Here is a 24,120-nt window from a genome sequence, read left to right as displayed (position 1 = left end):
CAGAGAACTTTCAGATATTGTTGGTTCTGTGTAGGTGTGAATACTATTATTCTCACCTTGTGTGTTTTCCTAGTCAAGAGAGCTGAGGCAGTCTCGGAGCCTCGGGAGATTCCCGTTGTGTTTGCGTTTCAGTTCCGCTGTTCCGGTGTCAAAGCTGCTGAATGCTGGAGGTAATGGAAGGCTCAATAGTAGAGAATTGTTCTGGAAGTGTGATATACATTGGTTTCCCCCCAGTTTGCCACCTTCTGTGACAGCAGTTCTACACTTTCAGTGAATGCAAACACTAAAGCTGTAATTCCTTGTAGGTTTTGCCTCAACAAACAACTATTTAGAGAGCGGGCCCAGACAGAGCAAAACTATTTTGTCATCCATGTTTCACATGTTCTATCAGTTTATGGCTTTTTATAAAAATCTAATTGGTAGATGTTTGTTTTGATTTATTTCAGAACGGTGTATTATACAGTAATGTGGGCTTTGTAGGCTTTGGTATGGTCATGTTAACTTGGTAGTCCAAACCTATGTTTTAGAGATTTCAAGAAACAATCGGCTGCATGGTTCAAAAGAATGCAACCCACCATCATACTACAATTTCGACACCTGTAACTTGCACGTAAGCAATCCACTAAGCAGTGGATGACTATACAAGGGGATTAGATCAGACGGCAAGTATTCCCCAATTGGAGATCCCTAACAAAGTCAGCAAAGAGCACATTTGGCGTTGGCCAGCTTGAAACTGTATTTTTTAAATGATTAATGCAAATATCATGTTTTCTGGAAAGCTGCAGGGAACTCACTTTAGAGGCCCTTTGTGTGATTTTTCCTTTTCCCAGATCTACAGTATAGATTTTGGAGAGATACACCAGGTTGAAATAAACCACAAATATGCTTTAATTCAAAAACAGATTATAAAGTTTGGAAAAACTGTTATGCAATGGCCACAATCAACTTTATGGTGTCATTATAAATTGGTTCTGATATGGATAACATATGGAATAATTACTCTGCATACATTTACATTTGGTGAAAGGTTTGAAGCTAATATTATTGTTATTTCTGTTGGCTGGACTTACAAAATATGCTCTAATTCATAAATCTGAAATGTACGGTCTATAGGCAAAATGAAGCAAGATCAAAGTGCATTCATTGCTTTATTTAATTTTGAGATGTTTATGTATATGTAAGAGTCTAATAAATAGAAAACAGCAATAAAATTTAGCTGACTATAGTTGGCGGAGTAGGATCTATTGATCACACACATCTCAAAAACGAGGTGAGCTAATCTAAAAGCAAGGACATGCTATGCATGTTAGATGGGGATGTGGGAAGATTAACAAAGGCATCAATGTTGCATGAATTTACATTTTCACACAATTAAATGTAAACCAATCAGAATTTCAGCTTTGATTTTAGCTTTAATGTAAACTTTTAGCCAACCACCACAGCTAGTACGGAAAATCTGGCTCTAACCTCAGGGCAGACTTAACAGGGTTTTAGCCACTCACAGCGTCAGTGAGGGGCTCTTCTCGTGAGCTCACTGTATTTCTTTAAATTCTCTGTCCATTTGAGGAAGACCTGTCACGTGTCTCGCTTGTGTCGCATGTAATAGTAGCATGAGACACCTGCTTTTATGAAGACAATCACCCGTGACAGAAACAGTCCTGCTATAGAGCCAGTGACCAGAAAGCTGCTGGCAAGAGGACTGTTTGTTAGGGATCTGCCACCCTTTGCAGATGTTGTCATGGAAACACTCTTTTGGGGTTCTCTCTCTCTCTCTGTTTCTCTCATACAATGCAGCATTAGGATGTTAATGCTATACTCAAAACAGTTCAGGTTTCCATGTGACTCCCACGCTTACATAATACTGTAGTTGAAGGGAAAAGCCACTTACAGTATGCCATAGAAATTATACTGTGCCCATGCTACATTGTACTTATTATACAATACCTGTGTACCCATGTATTATACTGTACCTACGCTGATAATTTATGACGTTAGTCACATCAGTTTTTGTGTTAATTGCATGTTAATACACTTAAGTGTTGCATAAAATGGGTCACTTCTACTGTATATGTTGGCTATACACTGCATATTAAAGATGGCTGCTTCTTAGTCTGGTGGCCACTGGCCTAAGCCTCGAGTTAAGGATCTCGGTTTTCCTAAATGCTGAGTATGGCTAACTACAAAGCAGGGATAGAGCATGTTCAGATGGTAATAACTTTGAAATCACATGGTAACCTCTCATAATTAATTTTATTCTGCGTTAAATAAGACTTGCAACGATACCATTAACTCATCATGAAAGTGTTTATTGATGTATCAAACCACGTAAGAAATGGGCATTGTAGTCTTTTATAGTCTATGCAAACAATTCAAAGCTACCACACAGTACGGTAGCAAAGTCAGCAGTTTTGTTTTGCCTTTGAACCAAAGCTACACAAAAAATAATCCATGATTTGTGAATTATGCGCGTGTAAATTGCTACCAGATGTCCCCACTGGTCATAAGAAAGAAAGCAGGTTTCAAGGATTTCTGCCTTCCAGATCTGAAACCTCCATGTCTATGTACAATTTATAGTTATACTTAAAAAGAAGGGGGGAAAAAGACATTTCTATGTCTACATATTTTTAATGAAAGCCTTGAGAGGAATCCCAGGCATTCCTGGGTTGTTTATTTGGAGGTTTCTCTATTAGGAGAGAAAGAATAGAAAATAGTTCATGTCTTTTTCTTGCCAATGATATATAATTTAGACCTGTGATATGAAGGCTGATTTGAACCAAACTGAAATGAGACAGACTTCTGATTAGATGATTAGTTATTGATATTGTGACAGTACTCTTTAAAGAAAGTTACTTTCAGAAGGTGGAGTATTGCCAGGGGAACACAAACACACATAAAAACTGTGTGGATGTAATTCAAGTGGAGGAGTAGAGGAAAACGCGTGGACTACCCTTGTGTAATTTTGAAGAGGTGGCCTACTAAAAGTCTGTTACTCACAATCTTTTCCAGTATACAGTCGGCAATGTGAACTATCAAAGGGCATTCACCGCTGCAATTGAGGACAGACTTTCAGTTATTATGTGCATAAATATATATACATTTCCATACATACAGAGTACTAAAAGACAAATGTGAAGCAAGCAAAGACTCAGATGACTTATAAAACAGAGCATTTATGTGATCAAGGATTCTCTGCTTATGTTGATGATTACTCCCTGAATCACATGACCAAACTAGAAACTTTTAATTTCTACACACGTCTTTTTTGGTCATTGAGAGAGTTAACTCTAAAAGAAAAAAACATTTTTAAGCAGCTGGCACTATATTCTAATTCACACTGTGCTGTAATGACCTCCCCATGAAGATCTGTGATAAACCTGCTGATGTCTTTAGCACACTGGATATCTCCAGCTCTATAGGTGGGAGATAAGGGTTTTAAAAAATATATATCAGCAGCACACTGGGATATCTGGAACGGTTTCTGTGTTCGATTTAACGCTGACGTCACCCGGGAGCATTGAGCCCTGCGCCGCAGTCGGTCCTGAGATGAATGCACAATATTCAAATCTTCCCTACCTGGTTCTCTCACTCCACCCTGTGGGCTCACCATGCCAGCACAATCCCACGAAGGAGTGGAGACCATCAAAATACCAAATGAATGAAATGAAAAACACATTCATGTTGTGACAGCTGTAAAGTGTGTGTGTGTGTGTGTGTGTGTGTGTGTGTGTGTGTGTGTGTGTGTGTGTGTGTGTGTGTGTGTGTGTGTGAAAGAAAAAGGGACAATAACTTATTGCTATTGTATTTTATTTTGAAAACACTATTTTAAAAAAATCAAGAGTAATTTTAAAATTGATTTAACTTTAGGTTGATTCATTTTTTGTTTGTTTGTTTTGTTTGTTTTTTGTTTTTTAGTTCTGAACAGGCCCAGCGAAAAATAAAGGCCCACTTTCAGCACTTCCGTTTAGCACAAGTGGCACTATTCCCTATAACAACCATCCAGATCATGCGCAGTGATAGCTGAGAAAATCCAAAATAATGACACATATAAATACTAACACAACAGCAAGAGAGTCTCAGCTTGTCGGTCCTAGTTTACGTCACTATTTTACACTATTACGACATTTAAGACTGGGCATGTGTTTGCTTAACGTGAGGATCATACATCGCTGACCATGTGAGCAGGGTGCTTTGAGGGATACGGTCAAACACCGTGTGCTGATGAATGAAATGAAGACGTTTCGCATCCCTCCTCCTGAGTTGAGGGATTTCAGCACCTTGGACAGCAGCCTACACGCCATTTTCCCGGTGATCCATCGGGGGGCGCAGCAATCACGGTGTTACATGTGGAGGAGAGCGAGGATGTTTGTGTAGCATCAAAAAATGCTCCCCGGCATTCACTGCTCTCGCTTTGATACTACTCCACTACTACTACTACAATTTTCACGCAGACTCAAAGGATAATTGATAATCGCTCTCGCGTCACTCTCTGCGCGGATTTCCTGTGAGATTCCTGCTGCGCTTTACGTCCAAACTTTACGGCTCAATCAAGTGAAGCGCGAGGACAGAGAGAGACGCGGGGGGTTGGTGGGGAGGGAGACGCTATAGCTATGAGTGACGCTTGCTGTGCTCAACCTCTGGACAATATGGAAACGTACAGGCAGCAGTCGACTCGTTAAACGTTAACGTAAAGTAAATGTAAAAATAAACGAACAAATAAAGCAGGAATACACCTCACGCTTCAACGGGGCAGCCCGCCCATTAACGGGTACTACCGGCCCCACACGCCCCCTCCAGCTTCCGCGGCTCTCGTCTAAATTGCACCGTGGCTCTGAGTGAGAGGCGGCGGACCGACGAGCTCTGGTGCTGTCTGCCTGGTGTGAGGGCTTCGGACTGATGTCTCTGCCTGTCAGGAATTTAAAGTGTCTTTCTCCGGTCATGTGCCAGTGTAAGGTCATCTGCAGCAACCGGACCCTGTCTCTTATGTTCGGGTGTAAGGTAAGGCTGCTGCAGCAGCAGCGACTCTCATCTGGATGCACTTTGTTCAGACACCGAACAAAACCGAGCAAAAGGCCTCTGGGAGAAATTAGCTTTCTTTCCTTTTTTTAAATTATTTTTTTTTATTTTTTCAGAGGGGGAGGGTTAAAAGCCATCTGAACCGCGCTTTTTTTCCCCTTCCAAGTGCAAATCCACGATAGTAATTAGTGCAGTGAAGTGACTTGGCCATATGTCTTGAGCCAGCAAGCTTATTCACATCTTAATACCTTTGCACCGCCGAGTGGTCGGGGTTTTCGTGCTCAGATGGTCGATTTCATTTTACACATAGCATGCTACGGCATCGCTGGCAAGCACTGTTGTGTTTAGTGTTAGCTGCTGTTCAGCGTGAATTCACAGTCGGATGCTGCTTTAATGAATGGAGCATCACTCCCTCCTGTATTTCTCCTCCGTCTCCATTGGGCAGGTCACGGTAGGGCTTGACCACAGGTTCACTTTGCATTCCAGCAAGGGAAGATGCATGTTGTGCTTTTGACCTTGGAAAAACCACTTTATTGCTCAGGGCCACTTAAGTAGCCTTCATCCTTAGAGGAAGCTGCAACAGAACAGAGCCTGCTTGGAGTAGGGTAACATGAACGGAGAGTAGCCTGTTCTTAAATCAGACCCAGAGGGTGATGTTTGCTGTTTATCAGGAAAAATCAGGCAGTTTTTATTTTCTTGGATGTTTTTTTTTTTTTGGTGTTTGTCTGTTTTCCATCATGATGAGAACGTGTAATCCGAAGAGAGGACATTGGGCATTCATTCACTGATTCTCTGATTGTCCAGATTTTCCTCCCTCCATCCCTCCCAACTTCAGGTGTTTCTAGTATTGCAGCCAGTTCAGAGTTTCCCTCCACATGGCACACTAATCTGTTAGCTTTACAAAGCCAAATCCGACTACACCGCTCTGCTCTGGCCAGTAATTGTCGCTACACTTGCCAAAATGGTGTGTACATGTGTACAGAGCTCCAGTTAATTGTTTGTAAATTCACTGCTGATGTTTTGGTTCGTGTTTTGTCTTGTCACTAGAATCCAGTTCACTTCCTAGTTTGTGGCTAGAAGATAAGACAGCTCGACATCTTCGTCGTATCCTACTACCTGCAACTATTTGAACATTTTGTCTGCTGCAAAGCTGGTGAGGTTTTACGTGGGTGTTTCCTCTTCGTGTCTCTGAAAGGGTGGTCCTGCTGTGCTCAGTATTGAGTTTACTAGCAGAGATAATCCCATTTGTCCCCATGCATCACTCCCTCCTGGCTCATATCCTCCTCTGCATCTCCATCAGGAAAACCACACCTTCCTGGTGGAAAACACATCAACATTCTTCTTCCAGTGATTCAAGCTGCGTCTTCTGTAGTCATGCCCATCCAAGTGAAATGCAGTTCCACAACACAACATTTACTCTGTCGTAAAGAGCAGGTTTCAGGTGGGATTAATGACTCAGTTAAAGCCACTTGTACAGTAATTCTGTTTTAATAGATCTGGCTTCTAAGCATGGGATTCTTTTCATTTCAAGTGTAATTTATAAGCAATTATTTTAGTTGAGATTGTTTGGGAACTTTCTGGTAAGGCTGTCTCTATGATGCCACTGGTAACTGTGTTGGAGCTGGCTTGTTTTGGGGGAAAACACAGGAATCATCAGTGCATTCAGGACTAGCCTCAGCATTGTTCTTTCATGTGCAAACAGTGTATAGATGCAGGTTCAATAGCCCTCCAGCAGCTTGTGTCCAGTCAGTTGCAGTCTCGTGGGGAGTTGTTATAGGTAGGGCTTAATTTGGATCTCTGGGATATACAGTGTATTGGATCAATATTTTTTTTTTACCTCATATCATGTATTTGCACCCTTTGCTCTCAATAAACCTCTATGTTACACTAGCTACCACATGACCGGTCGTTTTCCAAGGGCTTTCAAGGTGATGTATTTGCATAACCTTTGTTCTTAAACAATGCCCGGCACAAATCCACTCAGTCATTTTGAATACAGTGTCTTAATTAAAAAGGTCTTTCTATGGCTGTAGGCACTCAGCAGTGCTTTAATGGGCTCTCTTATGCTTAATGGCCATTGATGGCCTAGCAACATTCAGTCAAGACGGCCTGCCTCACTTTGTCTTTAAGCCACAATCTGGAGCGGTACTTCTACTAAAGCCCGTGCAATGTAAACAGGCCAAAGAATAGAGTTTTAAAATCGAGCGTTAGTGCAATGAATGATTTATGACACAGGTATCAGCGGGCCTTCATCTCAGTGTCAAGGTCTGTAATCAGCTCACCCCGATAATCAATTTCCGCTGTGTCTGTATTGGAAAATAAACAAAAAGAAAAGTCATTCATTACCAGCCCCCAAAATTTTAAATGCACAGAAGTAATTATATAGAAAGGAGATAGCAGAGAGGATATATTTGGGGCACTGATATCACATTCACCATGCTTAATGTCCCTGTTTTTATAGTCTTGCAAATACACTTCTTCCTATGGATTTGACCTATTTTACTCTGCTGTTTGTGTCGCCTTCTTTGTTACAGAGAAATGAGCCCGAGCTCAGCAATAAGCTTGAGGATTCCCATCACTGTAGTGGAGTGTACAAAAGTTCTTCTCAGGTCTAAGATTGAACCATTTCCTTTATGTGCTTATGTGAGCCAAAACACCACACTGTGTTATGAGAGAGGCACATTTATGGTATGAAAACTAAACCTATTCTGAAACTGACCTTACCGAGTCCACCTATCAAGGTCATGCAAAAAATAAAAAATAATATAAAATACATAAAAGTCTAAGAACAATCTAAAAGAGGAAGCTGTTGTTCATAAACATAAACTGCATCCCATTAATGGGATGGTGGTAGACAATACAGTTTTTAATTTAAACAGCTCTAATATTCAAGCTTACCAACATGGCACTTTCCAAATGCAACAGTCACCAGAGTTAGAGATGCAAAAATGATGGCGGAGCCTTTGATTAACCAGTAGAGGCCCTTGTTACAGTTAATGGTACTGATTTTACTTTTAAGCTAACTTTATTGATTGGCAAACACAAAAAGGACCAGAACATTACAAATGAAAAACTCACCTCGCTGAGCATCTGGCACATGGATATGCATCATCAAACATTAAAATTAAATCCATTTTTAGCCTCGCTGTAATGCAAAAAGATTCAGAGTTGCTTTACCCTCCAGGAAGTAAACATTCACAGAAGGCACAAGCACGTAAATAAGCTCAGCATTTGTCTCCGAAAGCCAAAATGAATCACTACCAACTACTAAACATGAAATACATTTATTTTTGATGTTCAGCCATTTAAAAAGCCTCTTTCCTTTCGAATTGTGGTATAACAAGGTAACGCTTTTTATTCTATGCAAGCCATTAAGAAATCAATGCATTTCATCGAGGCGCTTCATTTGCAATATTTATTGTTGGTACTTTTAAATCTACCATCGCTGCATTTTCATTTCTAAAGAAGTACTGTGGTAAAATGGCTTCTCCATGCATGATCGTGTTTGTGGACAAGTCAGAGAGTGAGGGTTAATGTTGCAACCCCCATTACAAGTGCACCATACGTGAAATCGCATGTGGTCAGCAAAAAAACCCCAAAAAACATGGTGTGTGCATGCTTCTGTGGACCAAGTGAAAGGAGATGAAACGATCATCACTGCTGAGCTGTGTCTGACCTGCAGACTTGCAAAAATTTATTTATTTATTTATTGCTAATTAAGGGTAGCATGGCATGACGTACTCCTCTCAGTGCAGCGAATATCCAACACACCCTTTTATCCACGGGGTTGCACTTAAGCTGTCAGGGCTCTGCTCGTTGCATTGCCTGCACACACTGACCACCAGAAATCTAGTCAGCTGTAGGCTCTGACTCTAGCTTCCCCACAGGAGTCACGAAGCCAAAAGGAGGGAGCATGTTTGCTCTCCCTTCCCTCCCTGTCTGATCTTGATGTTTCCCTGTGTGCATTAATGCCAAGCATTAATTCAGCAGTCTGCATTTACTTCCATTTACATAATGATAAATTTCACATGAGCTGGCCTACTACTGCAGACTCGTGCAAGTGTTTCTTGCCTCGCAAATAAGTGTGAAGTTCCAGTGAAAGCAGGCTCTAGACAGACACAATGCCCCCCCCCCCCCTTGCAGAAGTGCCACAGCCGAGCACCCACTATGGCAACATATACTGTAACTCTGATCTGATTATTGCGTTTGAGGATGATGCATCTGTGTGGGTTTTATCAATGATGAATCATCCCACAGACAGGAAATTCAGAATGTTATTAGCATCAACACGAACATAAATTAACAAGCAAAAAGACTGAGATTTGAGGAAAGTTAAAACCGCACTAAACGTGCGCCAACTAACTGCTAAGGTTGTTTTATGGCCTTTTATGTTTCATTGTGATATGGAAACTACTTTCAGCTGCTTGCTTACCACGAGGGTTCCCACAGCAGGAAGCGCCGCATGTTTGATTTAGCAGTTTTTAATGCCAGCTGCTGTTCCTGCAATGCAAAAGGAGATTTGAGTCATTAACCAGCAACCTTTTGCTCGCCAAGCAAATGGTTCCACTCTGATATAAAAAAGCCTGTTTTTTTACAGTGGTTAAAATGGGATTCGAAACATGTACTGCTGAAAGTATTTGTTTGATTAAAATGTTGATTTTGAATAGGTCTTCAGGGCAGAACTTAAATCATCTCCCTGTGGGACGACGCGGATGCATTTCTGTTGCTGCTCGCTGTGTAACACCTTCGTATTTCAGCCCAGAAGATGTGTTTGCACTTGCTTTTCATTCAATTATGCTAATAAATCAATAAATCATGATAATAAACAATTTAATTATGCATTCTTAAATAAATATTCACTCTTTGCCCTTTGTCTTTCTGTCTTTTGAAATTTTTGTCGGCCCATTAGTTAGATTGGTACTTAATGCTAATTTTCAGCATTGCAAAGGCGACAACTGTAGACTTAAATTTGGGTAAAGAGGGGGTGAATCTAGAGCATCTCCGTGGGGGTATTGGATATTCCTCTTTGTTGGAGCTCCACTTTTTGATTTAGGACTGATGGATTCTTACATTAACATCCTTCTCAGCACAGCTTTAAGCAGTCTGCCCCATGGTAAATGTAAAAGTCTGTTGTTATTGTGGAAGCCAGCATAGCTACAGGATACTAACACTCGTCAAAGTGTTGTGCTGAAACACCTTGGAGAATAGTCTGAAGTTACCATTGGCAGTAGATGAGTGAATTTTCTGTCTTCTGGGGCTCACATATACACGAAAAAAGTGTTGTACTGGTAGGTGTTGGCTGGCAACAGCAATTGTGATAATGCAAATGAGATGAAAGCTGTGTTTGAGGTTTGGCTCTTGTGAAGACACTTGGGAGTGAAAATCAACTGAGAAGGCAACAGTGACTGTTTCTTGATGGATTGTAGTGGAAAAGAGGACGTTCACATGACCGTCACAGGCAAATGTTGCTCTCTTTTCTGCGCTCTGTCAAAGTGACAGTGAATGATGATGCTGGGCACCATGAGTGTTATTTCACCCACATCATCAGTCTGATTTTCAAGATAATGTAAGTAGTCCACGTGAGTGTGGTTGATAGATTCTAGTGGGCTGGTGTGAGGGTTTGTTCACCGATATCCAGGCAGAGCTGTGGCCTACTTACAGTGTGTGAAAGGGAAGAACACAGTGATTACTTTTTGTTGCTTTTTTTCACAGGAAGAGCAAGAAGTAAAGTTAAACCCCAAGTCAAAGACACTTTTATTTTACGGTTTTCACAACAAGCAATTGAAGTGCAGACTTTCGGGTTTAATTCAAGGGACAGCAGAGCATCTCAAAGAACACTTTTCTACTCTATCTGATCACTCAAAGCGCAACTTGGCTCACCCATTCCTACAATGCTTCTTCTAAGTAAGTGCTTTCTGTCTAACATTCACACACATTCATACTCTGATGGACGAATCTTGCCCATGCAGACTGGAGTAGCTTGGAGTTGAACAATCAACCTTTCAATTAGCAGAAGACCTGCTCTACCTCTTGAGCTACAACCACCTATGTTGATGGTTTTAGATGCCAGGCAGTCATTGGCTGCAGGATCATCCAATAATTAAAAGCGATCTTTACAGTTAAAATGATGTTAGTTTGTCCAGTTACCTTTGAGCCTCTGAAAATAGGGCATGATGTAATTCCTAAACAGTCATTTTAGTACTTTTGCTAAACCCGTTGACTTAAAGCTGAGAGTCTACAATTCAATCACATCTTGATTGCTGGGTTTAAAATCAGCTGTGTTGGTGAACAGAGGTAAAATTACAAATCTAAGTGTATTTCTTGTCTAGTCGACCAACATTATGCGTCAGTGAATCATCAGTAATTATATATATGTTTGTTTTGCTGATGTTTGATCCACGCATGAAAATTAACTAGAAATGCAAAAACGACCAAGCTGTTCTCTTCCCCCTACACAACACTGCTGAACCATACCAAACTTGTATAACATTCATTGACTGTGAGTGCAATATTGTCCAAGTGTTTTATTTGTCTGGGATATCTAATTTGTGAATATTGCCTCCCTTGCACATGTGGTTTTCTACCTTTTCACGTTCATTCATTCAGATTATCTCTACCACCTACAGTGTACAGTTCATTGTGTCATCTCAAAGAGCCTCCGGGCGCTTGTTTGGGAAGTTATATTTTGAAAAACTATCCAGATTTAGTTAAATGCAAATGGTCACTGCGACATGAAAGCTGATAAATAAACAAAAGAAAAAGTTAAATATCACCACAGGTGACTGCGTTTCAGCACAGGGAATTTGTGCATAATCTATGTTGTTAAATGTATAACAGGAACATTTTGGTCAAAAAGAGGTAACACATTCTCATCACTTTCATAGGATGCAAATTGATCCTGCTGTCCTGCCTAGTCATCACACCACAGGCCAATTTTGTGGCAGGAAAAACTCTGATTATTCATATTTTTTCCAAAAATAATTACTGTTAATTATTTTTTTAAACTGTCAGGTTTTAAACAATCAGTTGCTCCTATCTAAGTGTTTTAACTTTGGCTTTGTGTTTTGATTTTTATGCCATTTTATGTATTTAAACACAAATCTTCAAATTCATTTGAATAGAAACACATTTACTTTTTATGAGATATGTTGTGCTGCTTCCAAACGTCATATCGTTGCAGTACCAAACAGACTCAATAAAAAGCCCTCTGGGTTGATTTTTAAGAATCAAAAGACATGTAAATAAATGAGCATTCACCTTTAATTGACACAGATTTGCAAGTGAAAAGCTTCTAATGGTTCCTGTAATGTCTTCCACATCAAATGCATTTACCATATAAGTTTGTTGTAAATTATATGCCTGAGGGGTAAGGTCAGCTTTCATTCCATTACCTAATGAAAATAATTTAAAAGCTCATGCTTGGTCCTTGAATTACAAAGTAATGTGATGGCAGACAGCATTTGACATTTGCTCTACAATAACTGAACTCTGTTAAACGTTAAATATTATTATTATTATTCACACATAGTACAAGAATTTAAGCAAATACTACTCATGCTGCTCTCCTAACGATGACCTTTAAGTAAGGCAGGCCCTTGGAAACCTCCCTGCCTGTTAGAAAACGATTTAAGTGATCTAATGAGAATTTATGTTTATGAAAACAGATTATATCTTCTTACGTATTTGTGTTCTTGACAGTGGATGTCAGTGCATTCTGTGTATTACAATCCAGAGGGTAACAGCGATGCTTTTCCTTAATTTACCTCATTTTGTCATGCATATACTGTGGAAAAAGTCTCAGATAAAGAGGTTGGTTTATGTGCAAGTGATCACAATCATTCAAAAATGAAACATTTTCCTGGCTCTGTAGAATCACCATCCTCGTAGAAGCAGGTCTTGCAAGTTGCCAGTCATCTTGAAATGCCTCCAGTAGTCTATTTATGGACGTTATTTTGCAGCTAACTTTAATTTTAATGATCACTGGGATATAAAACAAACAAACAAATAAATTAAAACAAATATTTTAAAAATTCTTTGAGTGGTATTATATGATATTTATCCCGAATATGGTTGTTGTGCAAGCTAAAGCCCCACCCACCTGCCATCAAACTTTTGATTTATGAGGGGCAGCCAATCAGAAAAAAGCAGGCTGCCTTCAGAGTGACTTTAAAGTGAGTGGAGCTGAAATAGCTTGTTTCAGCCGGTTGACAAACCGAGGAGCTGCACCTAGAACCAGTTTAGACTGGATTGGCTTGACTGGCTCAGACAGAGATATGCTCTATTATTTAGAAAATGACCATTTCGCTACCGAGCTGTGCGTGGTTGTTTTGTTATCAGGCAATGTTGATGCTCTGGGCATCCAAAAAGGTCGGGTGCAGTTATATGTGTGTCAGATGTGGGCTTAGCTAATTACTTGTTTATTTTTTTTATACTGTTTGCTGATAATGGCCGCCTTCAAACCTCTGAATTGTGAGATGACAAATGAATTTATTCTTCATTGAAAATAGCATTAATGACACCGTCACAATGCTTTTTTGCACAACAAATAACCCAAAACCTGAATTACCAAAGAAAAAAAACACATAAAATTCTGGGATTTCTGCTTCGGAGTGGAAATCTTTTTCTTTTTTTTTCTTTTAGGACTTTCCAAGCTGTTCTTGTTGAACCCTAACAAACAAATAACCAAAAACAGCTGCCCTCCTCTCACACTGCCTAAGTGTGGAAAAGCCAATTATATCTGATGGTGCAGGGGCTCATTCATTCTCTCAATCTCGATAAAAAAATATTAAGCATTTTTATTAATAAATAAATAAAATGTTCATATGTACATATCAGTAACATGGTTCAGAAGGAGCTACAATATTAACACCAAAAAACAGGTGCATAATTTTCACAGAAACAGTGTAAATGATGGAACGCACAACAAAAAAAGGGAGAATTTTATTGTCTTTGTACTTTTAGTTATTAAACCATCCAATCAGTAGTGATATGCATAACAGGTGAATTCAGTGATGGCTCTTTACCTAGCTGGAAAACCGAAAGGATAGGAGAACTTTGATGATCCGTGGCTGTTGAGAATCCCTCTGCCGCCCGCCCCTCAGTCATGCTGGCTTTGTTAAAATGTTTACCAAGGCTCAATCAGCTTCAAAATCATTCATAGTGTTCAAATCAATCATTTGTCTTCCCCCTCTTCCAAATAAACAAATCCTGTGTCATTTTTAACAATCACACAGTGTGCTTGTCAGAGAAAAATGCTCCAAACCTCTCTCCAGAAGGACACTGTGTAACATATCTTTGAGTTTAATGTCACATCCCCCACCAGTGGGACAGAAGGCAACATGGCAGCGTGAAGGCTGGTCATGCAGGAAAGGGGGAGGAAGTGAAGACCAGAGAGCTCAGGGCTACTCTGAGCGGTGATTCATGTAATATACTTGTCTTTCCAGGGTTTAAATCAGTGGTTTATATTATTTGACGAAAAGACTTTACTGATACAGTTGGAGTTAAGAATACTTAATTAACCACAATTAGGACTAGGGAAATAGATCAAATATAGTCAGTATATTTTGATTTGTTCTACATGGGATGTAGTAAATGTATTGGGAATGCTTGGTACAAACTGTCATATTTTTTTAAGCTGCCAGCATGACACAAGCTTTGCTGTTTTGCTTCTCGGGCTCTCTCCCACGATTCCTTCGCTCTCATGCACATAAAAATAAGTAGATAATAATAAGTTACCAGTGCCTCCATTTAAGTCAACTGCCTTCGTTTTTTTGAAGTAGGCTTATATTAGTGGCAAGCCTGTAGCAGAATCGTTATAGTGCACCTTTCTAAGCTTACAGTACAAAAGGTTTCACGCCCGGCAAACCTTCTTATGAGAGCAGATTTTATTACAGTTATTACAGAAACGTAATAATAGTTTGCCTCCGGGTTTTACAAATTGTTGAAAATTCAGTACATACACAAAATATGAGCAAGTTATGGCGTATTTTTTTATATCAAGGATGCTCTGCTGTATATTCTGCATTTAAAGAGACAGGAATTGAAGCAGAGAGGTGGCTTTAGAATTTATAGATTTGGAGCAGCTGTTTGTTATTGAAATCAATAATTTCACTCAGTTATCTCCCTAAACACATAGACCGATCATTTGGAACCAGACCTTAAATTCTTAAACCAAGTGCATAATTCTTACAGAAACATTGTAAGTGATGGATTGCACATGCAGTAACAACAGGAAGGGATTGGTTTCCCCCTGGCCTGTATTTGAGGCTCAGCCTTAATTTGTTTGTTATGACCATGACCCAGATGTTATTAGAAGCACCTTAGCTACTTTCTGCAGAAGAGAGCCTCCAGTATTGCCCAGAAAGTGTGATGTCTTGCCACAGATACGGCTCTCTCTACTTCTGCTCTGTGGCAACAGCGACTTGAATTGTGTGTTTTTGTCAGACAGTGTCGTGGTCAGGGTGGCAGATGAAAAAAAAACGAGGATTTCAGCAGTGCAGAGGTGCTGCTTGAAGACGGCTTTTTAACTGGCTGCCAGTTCACGTGTTGTTTCATATTTCATACTTGCTCCGTTTTCTAACAACAGAAACACGAAAAAAAGTGGAAATCAGAACAGCTTTACTGGGAATTCAGCTTCATTAAAAAACATGCTGCTGTCTATATGTGAGTATAGACAGCAGCACAGTAGCTCCATAGAACTAGGATACATTAATCATAGCTACGTCGTCATGACATTTCTTCTTTTAAAAAATAAGATATATTAATTTAACAGCTGCTAAAAGTATCCAATTACCTAAATAATAATAATATTTTACTGGGTTGTATTTTCTTTTTATGTTTTTGCATGCAAGTTTAATATTGTAATATTGCTTGGGATGAGTTTTAAAAACAGAGAAATATTTTGCATCTTATTATGGACCATATCTCCCAGTTGAGCCACATACTTAATTGAATCTGTTCTCTTACAGTGTGCAGGTAGTTGGTGGTATGCAGTTACATAATAGTTAATCTATGTATACAACAGTGCAGTAATATCAGACTCAGCGCTTTGCACAGAAAAAAAGGGCTTCCAGCTTATTAACCTGTAATTATGCAACAACAACGAGTCATTTCTTTCCTGCCTTCATGCTGCTGTTTTCTGTTGATGGGCTCGCTTTTCTTTCTTTTTTTTCCCATTTTTACCCATCCCCCTCACTTTCTCTTCTATCCTCATCTCTATTTCACTCCCTCTCTTTCTTGCTGTCTCAGTGTAATGTGATCCAGGACCGATGCTGGCAGCCCCAACTGTGGCACTGCAATCTCTGCTCTGCTCTGGTTGCTAGGCAGCCTGTCTGAGACAGAGCTCAGTGATGCACCTCTCTCTCCAGTCTGCCTCCAAAACATAAATAAATATATATATATATAAATGAGAAAGGGGATAGTGGCAGGGTTGGCAATCGGGCCACCAGCCAAAATTCTGAAGGACCCACCAAATGTTTCCATTTTTCAGATCGGCCGCTTCACATCTGCAGTGCAGCACAGTAGTACACTGTGAGCCTTCGAGGCTTCAGGAGCAGCGTACAGATATGCAGAAACCGCGAGCTCTAACCCGCAGGACGAGCAGATATCCACTGTGATGCTGCCCACGTTCTCGTGTGCTTGTGATGGAAAATTGCTGCGTGCAGATTTTGTGTCATCACGCCTAAAATGAAACCTACCATGTGTGGCTAAAACAGTGGGCTGCTGGCAGGCTGCCCAGGTGTGGGATATCGGTAGGGGAGTGAGGTTACTAGGAAGAAGCCGCATGATCGGCTACTTCAGAGCCGCTATGAGTCACGGCTCCAGTTGCTCCATGTGGCTGTGGAGGACGTTAGCTTTGCTCAACGCACAATGGAAACATTTTGAGGCCTCCGTTTGTCCAATTTGCGCTTGTGGGCGTCACACATGTTATGTGATAAACTAGATTTGCATATAGATTGTCCGCTTTTAGCTAAAAATCCCTCTTTAGTAGAAATACTGTGCTCTGCTCTTTGTACAGGTAGACTGTCTTTTACATAATAATGTGTAAGAAGATCAGAAACCAGCGAAAGGTGGCGGTAAATTCTGTTTGTGATTTACCTGTTATCGAGCTCCTTTTACATAAGACCTGGCGAGACTAATACCCTCGCCTGTATCTGTGTGTGTCTGCAGAAGTACAGGTACCAGGATGAGGAGACGCCCCCCTTGGAGCACAGTCCAGCACATCTGGCTCAAGGGAAAAGTGCAGAGATGCTTCATATGAGTGACAAAAACCTCGCCGCCATGGAGGCGATCCATGGCTACACACCACACACGCATATCTCACCTGTCAAGGTAGGATACGCACGTTCCAAAACACACTCGCTTATGTGCATTGGTAATCAATACACAACACTATTACAACAGCACAAAGCACTCAGCTGTCAACACTTAGGAACGACGCCGTTAGCCCACGGTGCCAAAATAAGCACACCCTTGCTCGAGAGCATATTGCAGAGAGCTTCACACATCATCGTTCCACAGCCAATTATATATGTACTGCAGTGCTGAATATTCAATGCAACATCAGTGAGATAACTCTGACTTCACATTTACATGACTTCATGTGAGCCACTTTGCGATCTGAGTGCATCAGAGATTTATTTTTTTCCTGCAGTGCAGCTCAAAAACCCTAATTACACACGTGCTAATTATGCTAAATGTATGTTCTGTGGAAGCGGATAATTGTATTTATAATTCATAATATTTGATGAAGACGCTTGAAAATTGCTGTTATTATTAAAGAAGATTGTTTAACACCCCCCTAAGAAAAAAACAGTATATATCACTGATTATTAGATTTCTAATTCAAACACACACAAACACGCACACTATCTATCTATTATAGGTTTTCTTAAGATGTCGTGTTGTCTTTTTTGGAATCATGGTCAACTTAAGTATGGTAATGGGAATGTAATACATTTATGGGGAATAGATACGGCCCCTGGCACCTTAAATGGTCAGATCAATTTTGCACTTACATGAATTTGCACAGCTTCAAAATCAATGTGCAGGATGCATTTAAGAGTTTTAAGGTAGTAATGCGAACACTTGAGACATTAAAGAATGCATTCAGATATAGGTTTGGTTTAATAAATGATACCGTGTGACAGCAGCAAAAAAAAAATCCAACAAATTGAAATAAAATCTCTCATTCTGAGTTTGGTGGCAGCAGATAGCTTGACTGGCGGATGGAGTTGCAGGTACAGAATCAAATGTATAGAATAAGGAAATGCTTACGATTCATTTTTGCAATACAGTATTTAATGTCTTTGAGAGCTTCATGACAAAGAAGGGGGCAATGAAACCAACAGCACAGGAGATGCCGGTCACACAGTCAAACGATACAGCTGACATCAGTAGGAATATGAGCGCTTTGCTAGGAGTGCATTAGCAAATACCTAGTGTAGCTACAAATGTAAAGGTGTAGGCTATAATGGCCACTTAATAATGATCTGTCTCCTATGCCCACATGCGTTATTTAACAGCATCCCTTGCTATTAAAACTTAAGAGTGCCTGCATTTATTTAGTTTGATGGGGGTTCTTTGAGGAGGGAGGGGTTATCAGTCTCTCACCAGGGAATACAATGGAGAGGCTGAGTTATTGTTGTCTGCTGCTGTTTAAAATATACAGCTGTATGTTCAGCATGAGCTCTGGTGGCCATGGAGATTTCTCCTTGAGGATGCTGTGAGGAGGGTGCTCTGTATGGGAACACTGCCAAATTAAAAACCACCGCAGTAGCTTTGGAGAGTTAGGTCAAGTCGTACAAGACACTAGAAAAAGTTCCTTACTCGGTACAATGCACAAAAACTTGTCCAGATAGAGATTTTAAATGGGTATAAGACTGTATACTGCAGGAATAACACAGGGTAATAACATCTAGGAGTAGTGAAGAAGGTGTGAAAACCCATGTTTGTTATTTTAGCTCTCATCATCTTGGTATTGTTCTTTTAACCGGACATGAACATATTTAGACTAGAGGGAAGAGCAGGGGAGTTAAGAGCTAAGCTTGGGTAGATATTTGCTTCCATAATTTGTTACAATAGGAAACTTGTGACTTTGGTACAGGCTTAACAACAACATATCAAAGCAGCACTACCTTAATTATGCCTAAATTTAAGCCTTTGTGTGATTTTAAGGAGTAAATTATATAAAAATCAATTGCCTGTACAACTATAATGAGGTAGAAAATAATGAGAGCAAACCGTTTTATGCCAAGATGTAATCATGTATATGTCGGCCTAAATTTGGGTATTTTAACATGAGAGTCTATTAGGGATCAGCTCTCTTTTGAAGCCAACCTCAAGTGGCCACAAGAGGAACTACAGTTCTAGATTTCATTTTGGCTTTTGAGGTTGCTCGTTGATGGGCACAAACAAGAAAGTGGTTGTAATATATAATATACATATATTTTGGTTGTGGTAACTTTGTCTATAAGTCTGTGACTCTTACTCTAAAGTTCGGGTGTCACAATGCGCAGCTTTGGAAAACCTAAAGAACTTAACTTTTAATTACATTTTACAGCTTTCAACACCATTACCATTTATACTAGACCGATTATTCTGATTATCATTATTATTATTATTATGATTATTATTATTATTAAATATATTAAATTCAGTCTGGACAATGAACTACCATAGCTTTTGTAATTTTAGACATTTATCACGTAGTTTCATTGGTCCGGACAGCTGAAGATCACAGTGGGCTGTATGTGTCCGACGATGTAACATGACTTTGACGTCCCTGCTTTTGAGGCTTTACCCGTGAGGTTGTTCAAGACTGACAACAAAAAGATGACATGTTTTTCTCTGTTAAACCATTTTTTGTAGATGTTTAAGGGGGTGATGTGTTGTGACAGTTAAAATATATATTTAAAAACAAGATGACGTGTAAACGTGTCGCATTATTAGCTTTTACAAAGGACAGACAAGCTCTCTTTTTTTTGTTACTTTGAATCCCTGTGCTCCCAGTTGAGTTTGCTATCCAGCACATGCCAAGGGATCAGTAATTATTCATAGTTGATGGGTGCACCATTTATTATGGTAATGTGGCAGGAGAGTTACTCCATTCTCTAAAAACCCACCAGTATGAGGTTTATTAAGTCAAATAAAAAATGTAATGCGTGCCCTCCAGTGGTTCAGGTCCATTACATGACTCATTCAGTCAGTCCTTTGAGGCTTGTGGTATTTTTTTCAGTATATATGAGTTATCATACAGGAAATATTATTTATGATCTAATAATGATAACGTCTGTGAGGTTTTTTTTAATATATGTTTCAAACTGGCAAATTGCCCGATTTACTTATTGTATCCCATTACACTGAAGAGTATTTTATATGAATATCAGTAGGTCCCTCTTTTATCGTGAGCATGGAGACTGGCCACTGTATTAGGTACACCATGCATGACTCCTTCTGCTTTCAGAACTGCCTTAATTCTTCACGTCATAGATTCAATCTGGAAACATTCATCAGAGATTTTCGACCCATATTGACATCATACTGGCATCATGACATTGCAGCATATTTGTCAGCTGCGCATCCACAATGCAGTTTCCTGTTCCAACGCATCCTAAAGGTGCTTTACAGGATTGTGATCTGATGAAGGTGGAGGCCATTTGAGTAAAGTCACTTTCATGTCCCCCCACCCAGCAGTGTGAACCATTATTCAAGGCAGGATGGATCCCTGCTTTTCATTGCAATTCTCGATCCTGTCAAAGTGTCCACATGTACAGAGTTGCTGCCACATCATTGGCTAATATTTGCATATAAGCTATTAGGTATTAGATACTGGCATTAATGAGCAGCTGAAGAGGTCTCCACTAATAAAATGGCACTTAGTATATAACTTTTTCTGTGAACTGTTTCATTAGATGTGCACTTTCATTAGAAAACTAATTGTGTTGAGGCTGGCATGCAGAAACAGTGTGGAGAATCAGGAAATTGGCATCAGAAATATGAAATAATTTCTGCTTTTCTTCTGTTATTTGTATTTCTCCTCAAACAGTGACTGACTCTGCTACACTGTATCATCCTTACGAGTCTTGACTCTTTATTATTTTGACTGCTAAAGCATTTTATTGGTGGACTTCAGTTTGTGCAGCATACCATGACTTTGTACTCTTAATTGGCTTCATAAAATTTATAAAGCATGCTTCTAATGCACATGTAAGCCCTTATCTAATTATTTTCCAGAAATGTAAATGTATTGATTTTCAAGGGGAAATTTATAAAATTGCATAGAATTACATATTAATTCAAATTAATAACACTGAATTTTTAATTTACTTTGGTGTGTAGATAGGTGTTATAATTGTTTAAATAAAATTCCTGCTTGGTTTTTGTGTTTTGTCTGACACCATTAGACCACATGTATCTTAAATTAATAGTAGTTTGACATTATAGTACAAATGTAATCAGTTTTTAATTGCCTTTAATTGCCTATAACTTAATTTGTTAGCTAGCATAAGTTTAAAATATACTTACTTATTTAACATTATCTACCTTTTTGCCTGTAATGTGAGGAGAGTAGTTGTACATAATACTTCTAAACTGCCAAGCACAGAGACCTACAGGGCTGCTGAAGCTTTAATTTAGAGTGCTGTGATATTTTTTCTGTTACGTGTTTAGATTTTGATTCTTGTTGAAATGTAATGTCGTTTCCAGTGTGTGTGGGCAAGAGAAGTGTAAAGTCAACAGGCCACCACTATTGCAACTCCTGTAGTGATTAATGGCCAGTCACTGGTCCTCTTTAAGGTTGTTTTTCAAATGTTAATAAAAGCAATATTGCTGTTTAAGTGCAGTGTGTAGTCTATGGCACACGGAGATGCAGGAAAAAGTGAAATCTGTCTTCAACATGTAATGTAACCACTGTTAAATTTCATTCGTTTTCTGTCTTTCTAAATAAAATATTTTCTTCTATAACATTTTTTAAATTAATTTTCAGAATTTATTGAATTGAATTTATTGAATTTATTCATAAAATCCTATTATAATACAAGAAATTGTTTGCCCATCCTACACAATCAGGAGTTGAGCAAAAAAAAACAAAAAAACATGGCATATTTTAAAGGCCCTGAAGATTCTTATCTATATCAGATATGTCATCACGTTACCTAGCAACTACCTAGCAACAAGCTAAAATGACCCATTTTTAGTATTTATGCACAAATGTATTTAATTTATGAAATCATTACAGCATCAATACATTTTCAATTCATAACAGCAACAGCAACATCTGCTTTAGTTCCTCAAAACTTAAATTCTCGGTACATTATTTTGTTGTCACGCTGCCTAGTAACCACCTAACAACAGACTAAAATCACAAACAATACTTGGGTTTGGGCATGGCCTCCTTTAATTTTTAATATTTCTACAACATCAGTGTGTGTTTTTATCTCCCCAAAGAACCTAAATAATTTTTTTAAACCTAAATAAATATGTTGCAAAATATGATGCACTTTAAATGTTATATATGCAAAATAATATATAATTATATATATAAAAAAGAATATGTCAGAACGTTCAATAAACTTTTTTTTTCATTCAATTCTCTGTCAATTATGTCATGGTTTAGGCTTTAAAAAGTATGACACAGTCACTATAACCAAGCTGGAACTGTACTGCTCACCACTTTTAAGTGAAAGTTGCATCATTTTTGAGGCAATGAGTTTTTAGAATTCTAAAACCAATTTAGCAAATATTAAAGTGCAGGCTGTGAAAGCATTTCCTTGATATCATCCCTCAATGTGATATTAAGTACAGTGGGTAATACTTGGTGTAAAATACAAGGGTTTTGCAATATAAACTAAAACCATAATGAGGTTTTGCATTGTGAGTGTCCCATGTCTCTAAAAGTCTCCTAAAATAGATTTTCTACAGTCTCCCCATTTTGCCCAAAGACATTTCTGGTGCTCAGTATGTTCACTGCATCAAAACTTGTGTGACACAGAGAGCAGTTTATAAACCACTAAATTGCATTAGCAGCAATAACACTGTTATTAAGACACCTACACTGCAGTGAAATTCTGTCTTGAGGATATTTTTCCTAACATTTGAAAGAGAGCATGTTGATGTTGTTTGCAGTGGTGCTTTTTTGAATCAGGATTGGCCCTATTTCTATTTTTGGAATACCGCTATTATTTATGAAGTTTTGTGTTTCTCTTCAGGGAGAGCTGAATGCATGATGAAGTACAAAGGTCTGCCTTAACTTAGTTCAAAGTGAATTGTTCACATCACGCTCTGGGAGCTTTGCGTGTGCATCCTTGAATAGCTATAAAAACAAATACAAGAACGTAACTCCGTCCTAGGCTGGCTGGATGCATGAACATGTGGCGACCCTTATGTTTGTCCCACTCAGAGTTAGACGAGTAAAAATCATATTGTGATCAGATTTCTGCGATATTATGAGTCACATGCAAATATTAATACAGGCCTGATAAAGATATTTAATAATTATTACATATGGCTTACAGGTAATTGATTTTTTGTTGTTAATTGTGATTTTGATGAAGATTTAAAGACAATAATGGTCAATTTCAGGATAACTATGATGATGATGATGCATGATGTTTATCTGCACTGTGTTGCTCCATTTGCTTGTACTGTGTCCTCACACAGTACCCCCGAGGGCTCTTGTGAACTGGTTTGTTACTTTTTGAACAACACTGGAAACCCTGGCCTTCATCAATTGGAGATAAAGTATCTGAATTTCAGGAGCGGGACTACGCCTCCAAACACGCTCCTCCCGGTTCTCATCTATATATGTTCCCCCAGTTATACAAGCTGTTCATTCTCGTTTACAGAGAGGATGTGGGTCCAGCGAGTGAATAACATTGCCCAAGTTTTACTTTCCCATCTTTAAAAACCTTCTCCACACTACCTAACCCCTCCTGCAGCCATCTCACATGCTTGAGACTGCGTGGCAGCAGAAACATTGACTCATTGCATTTTTTCATACTCTTCAGCTTTGATATGACTCCTGATTTGCCATTTAGCAAGCCAAAATATTTCCAGTGAAGCACTGAATAGAAAGCAGTGTCTATATTAAGAAAGACAGGTAGTGTCTGT

General features: G+C 39.1%; 1 protein-coding gene across 5 annotated transcripts in view; it reads left to right on the top strand.

Annotated features, from left to right (window-relative positions):
• dlg4a (discs, large homolog 4a (Drosophila)) overlaps positions 1-24,120 on the top strand; it is a 63,194-nt gene that overhangs the window by 15,370 nt on the left and 23,704 nt on the right. For 3 of the 5 annotated variants that reach the window (XM_004563986.5, XM_004563985.4, XM_076889108.1), the window contains exon 2: positions 17,182-17,343. In XM_004563986.5, the coding sequence (XP_004564043.1) occupies positions 17,182-17,343 (162 nt within the window). Of the gene's footprint in view, positions 1-4,590; positions 4,996-17,181; positions 17,344-24,120 lie in introns of those variants that run through there. The other 2 variants (XM_076889107.1, XM_004563984.5) reach the window with 1 other exon arrangement.

Source organism: Maylandia zebra, linkage group LG10 (genome assembly GCF_041146795.1).
Source record: "Maylandia zebra isolate NMK-2024a linkage group LG10, Mzebra_GT3a, whole genome shotgun sequence".
Lineage (NCBI taxonomy): Eukaryota > Metazoa > Chordata > Actinopteri > Cichliformes > Cichlidae > Maylandia > Maylandia zebra.
The sequence above is the reverse complement of the archived record's forward strand: the minus strand, read 5'-3'. Positions and strand labels throughout refer to the sequence as shown.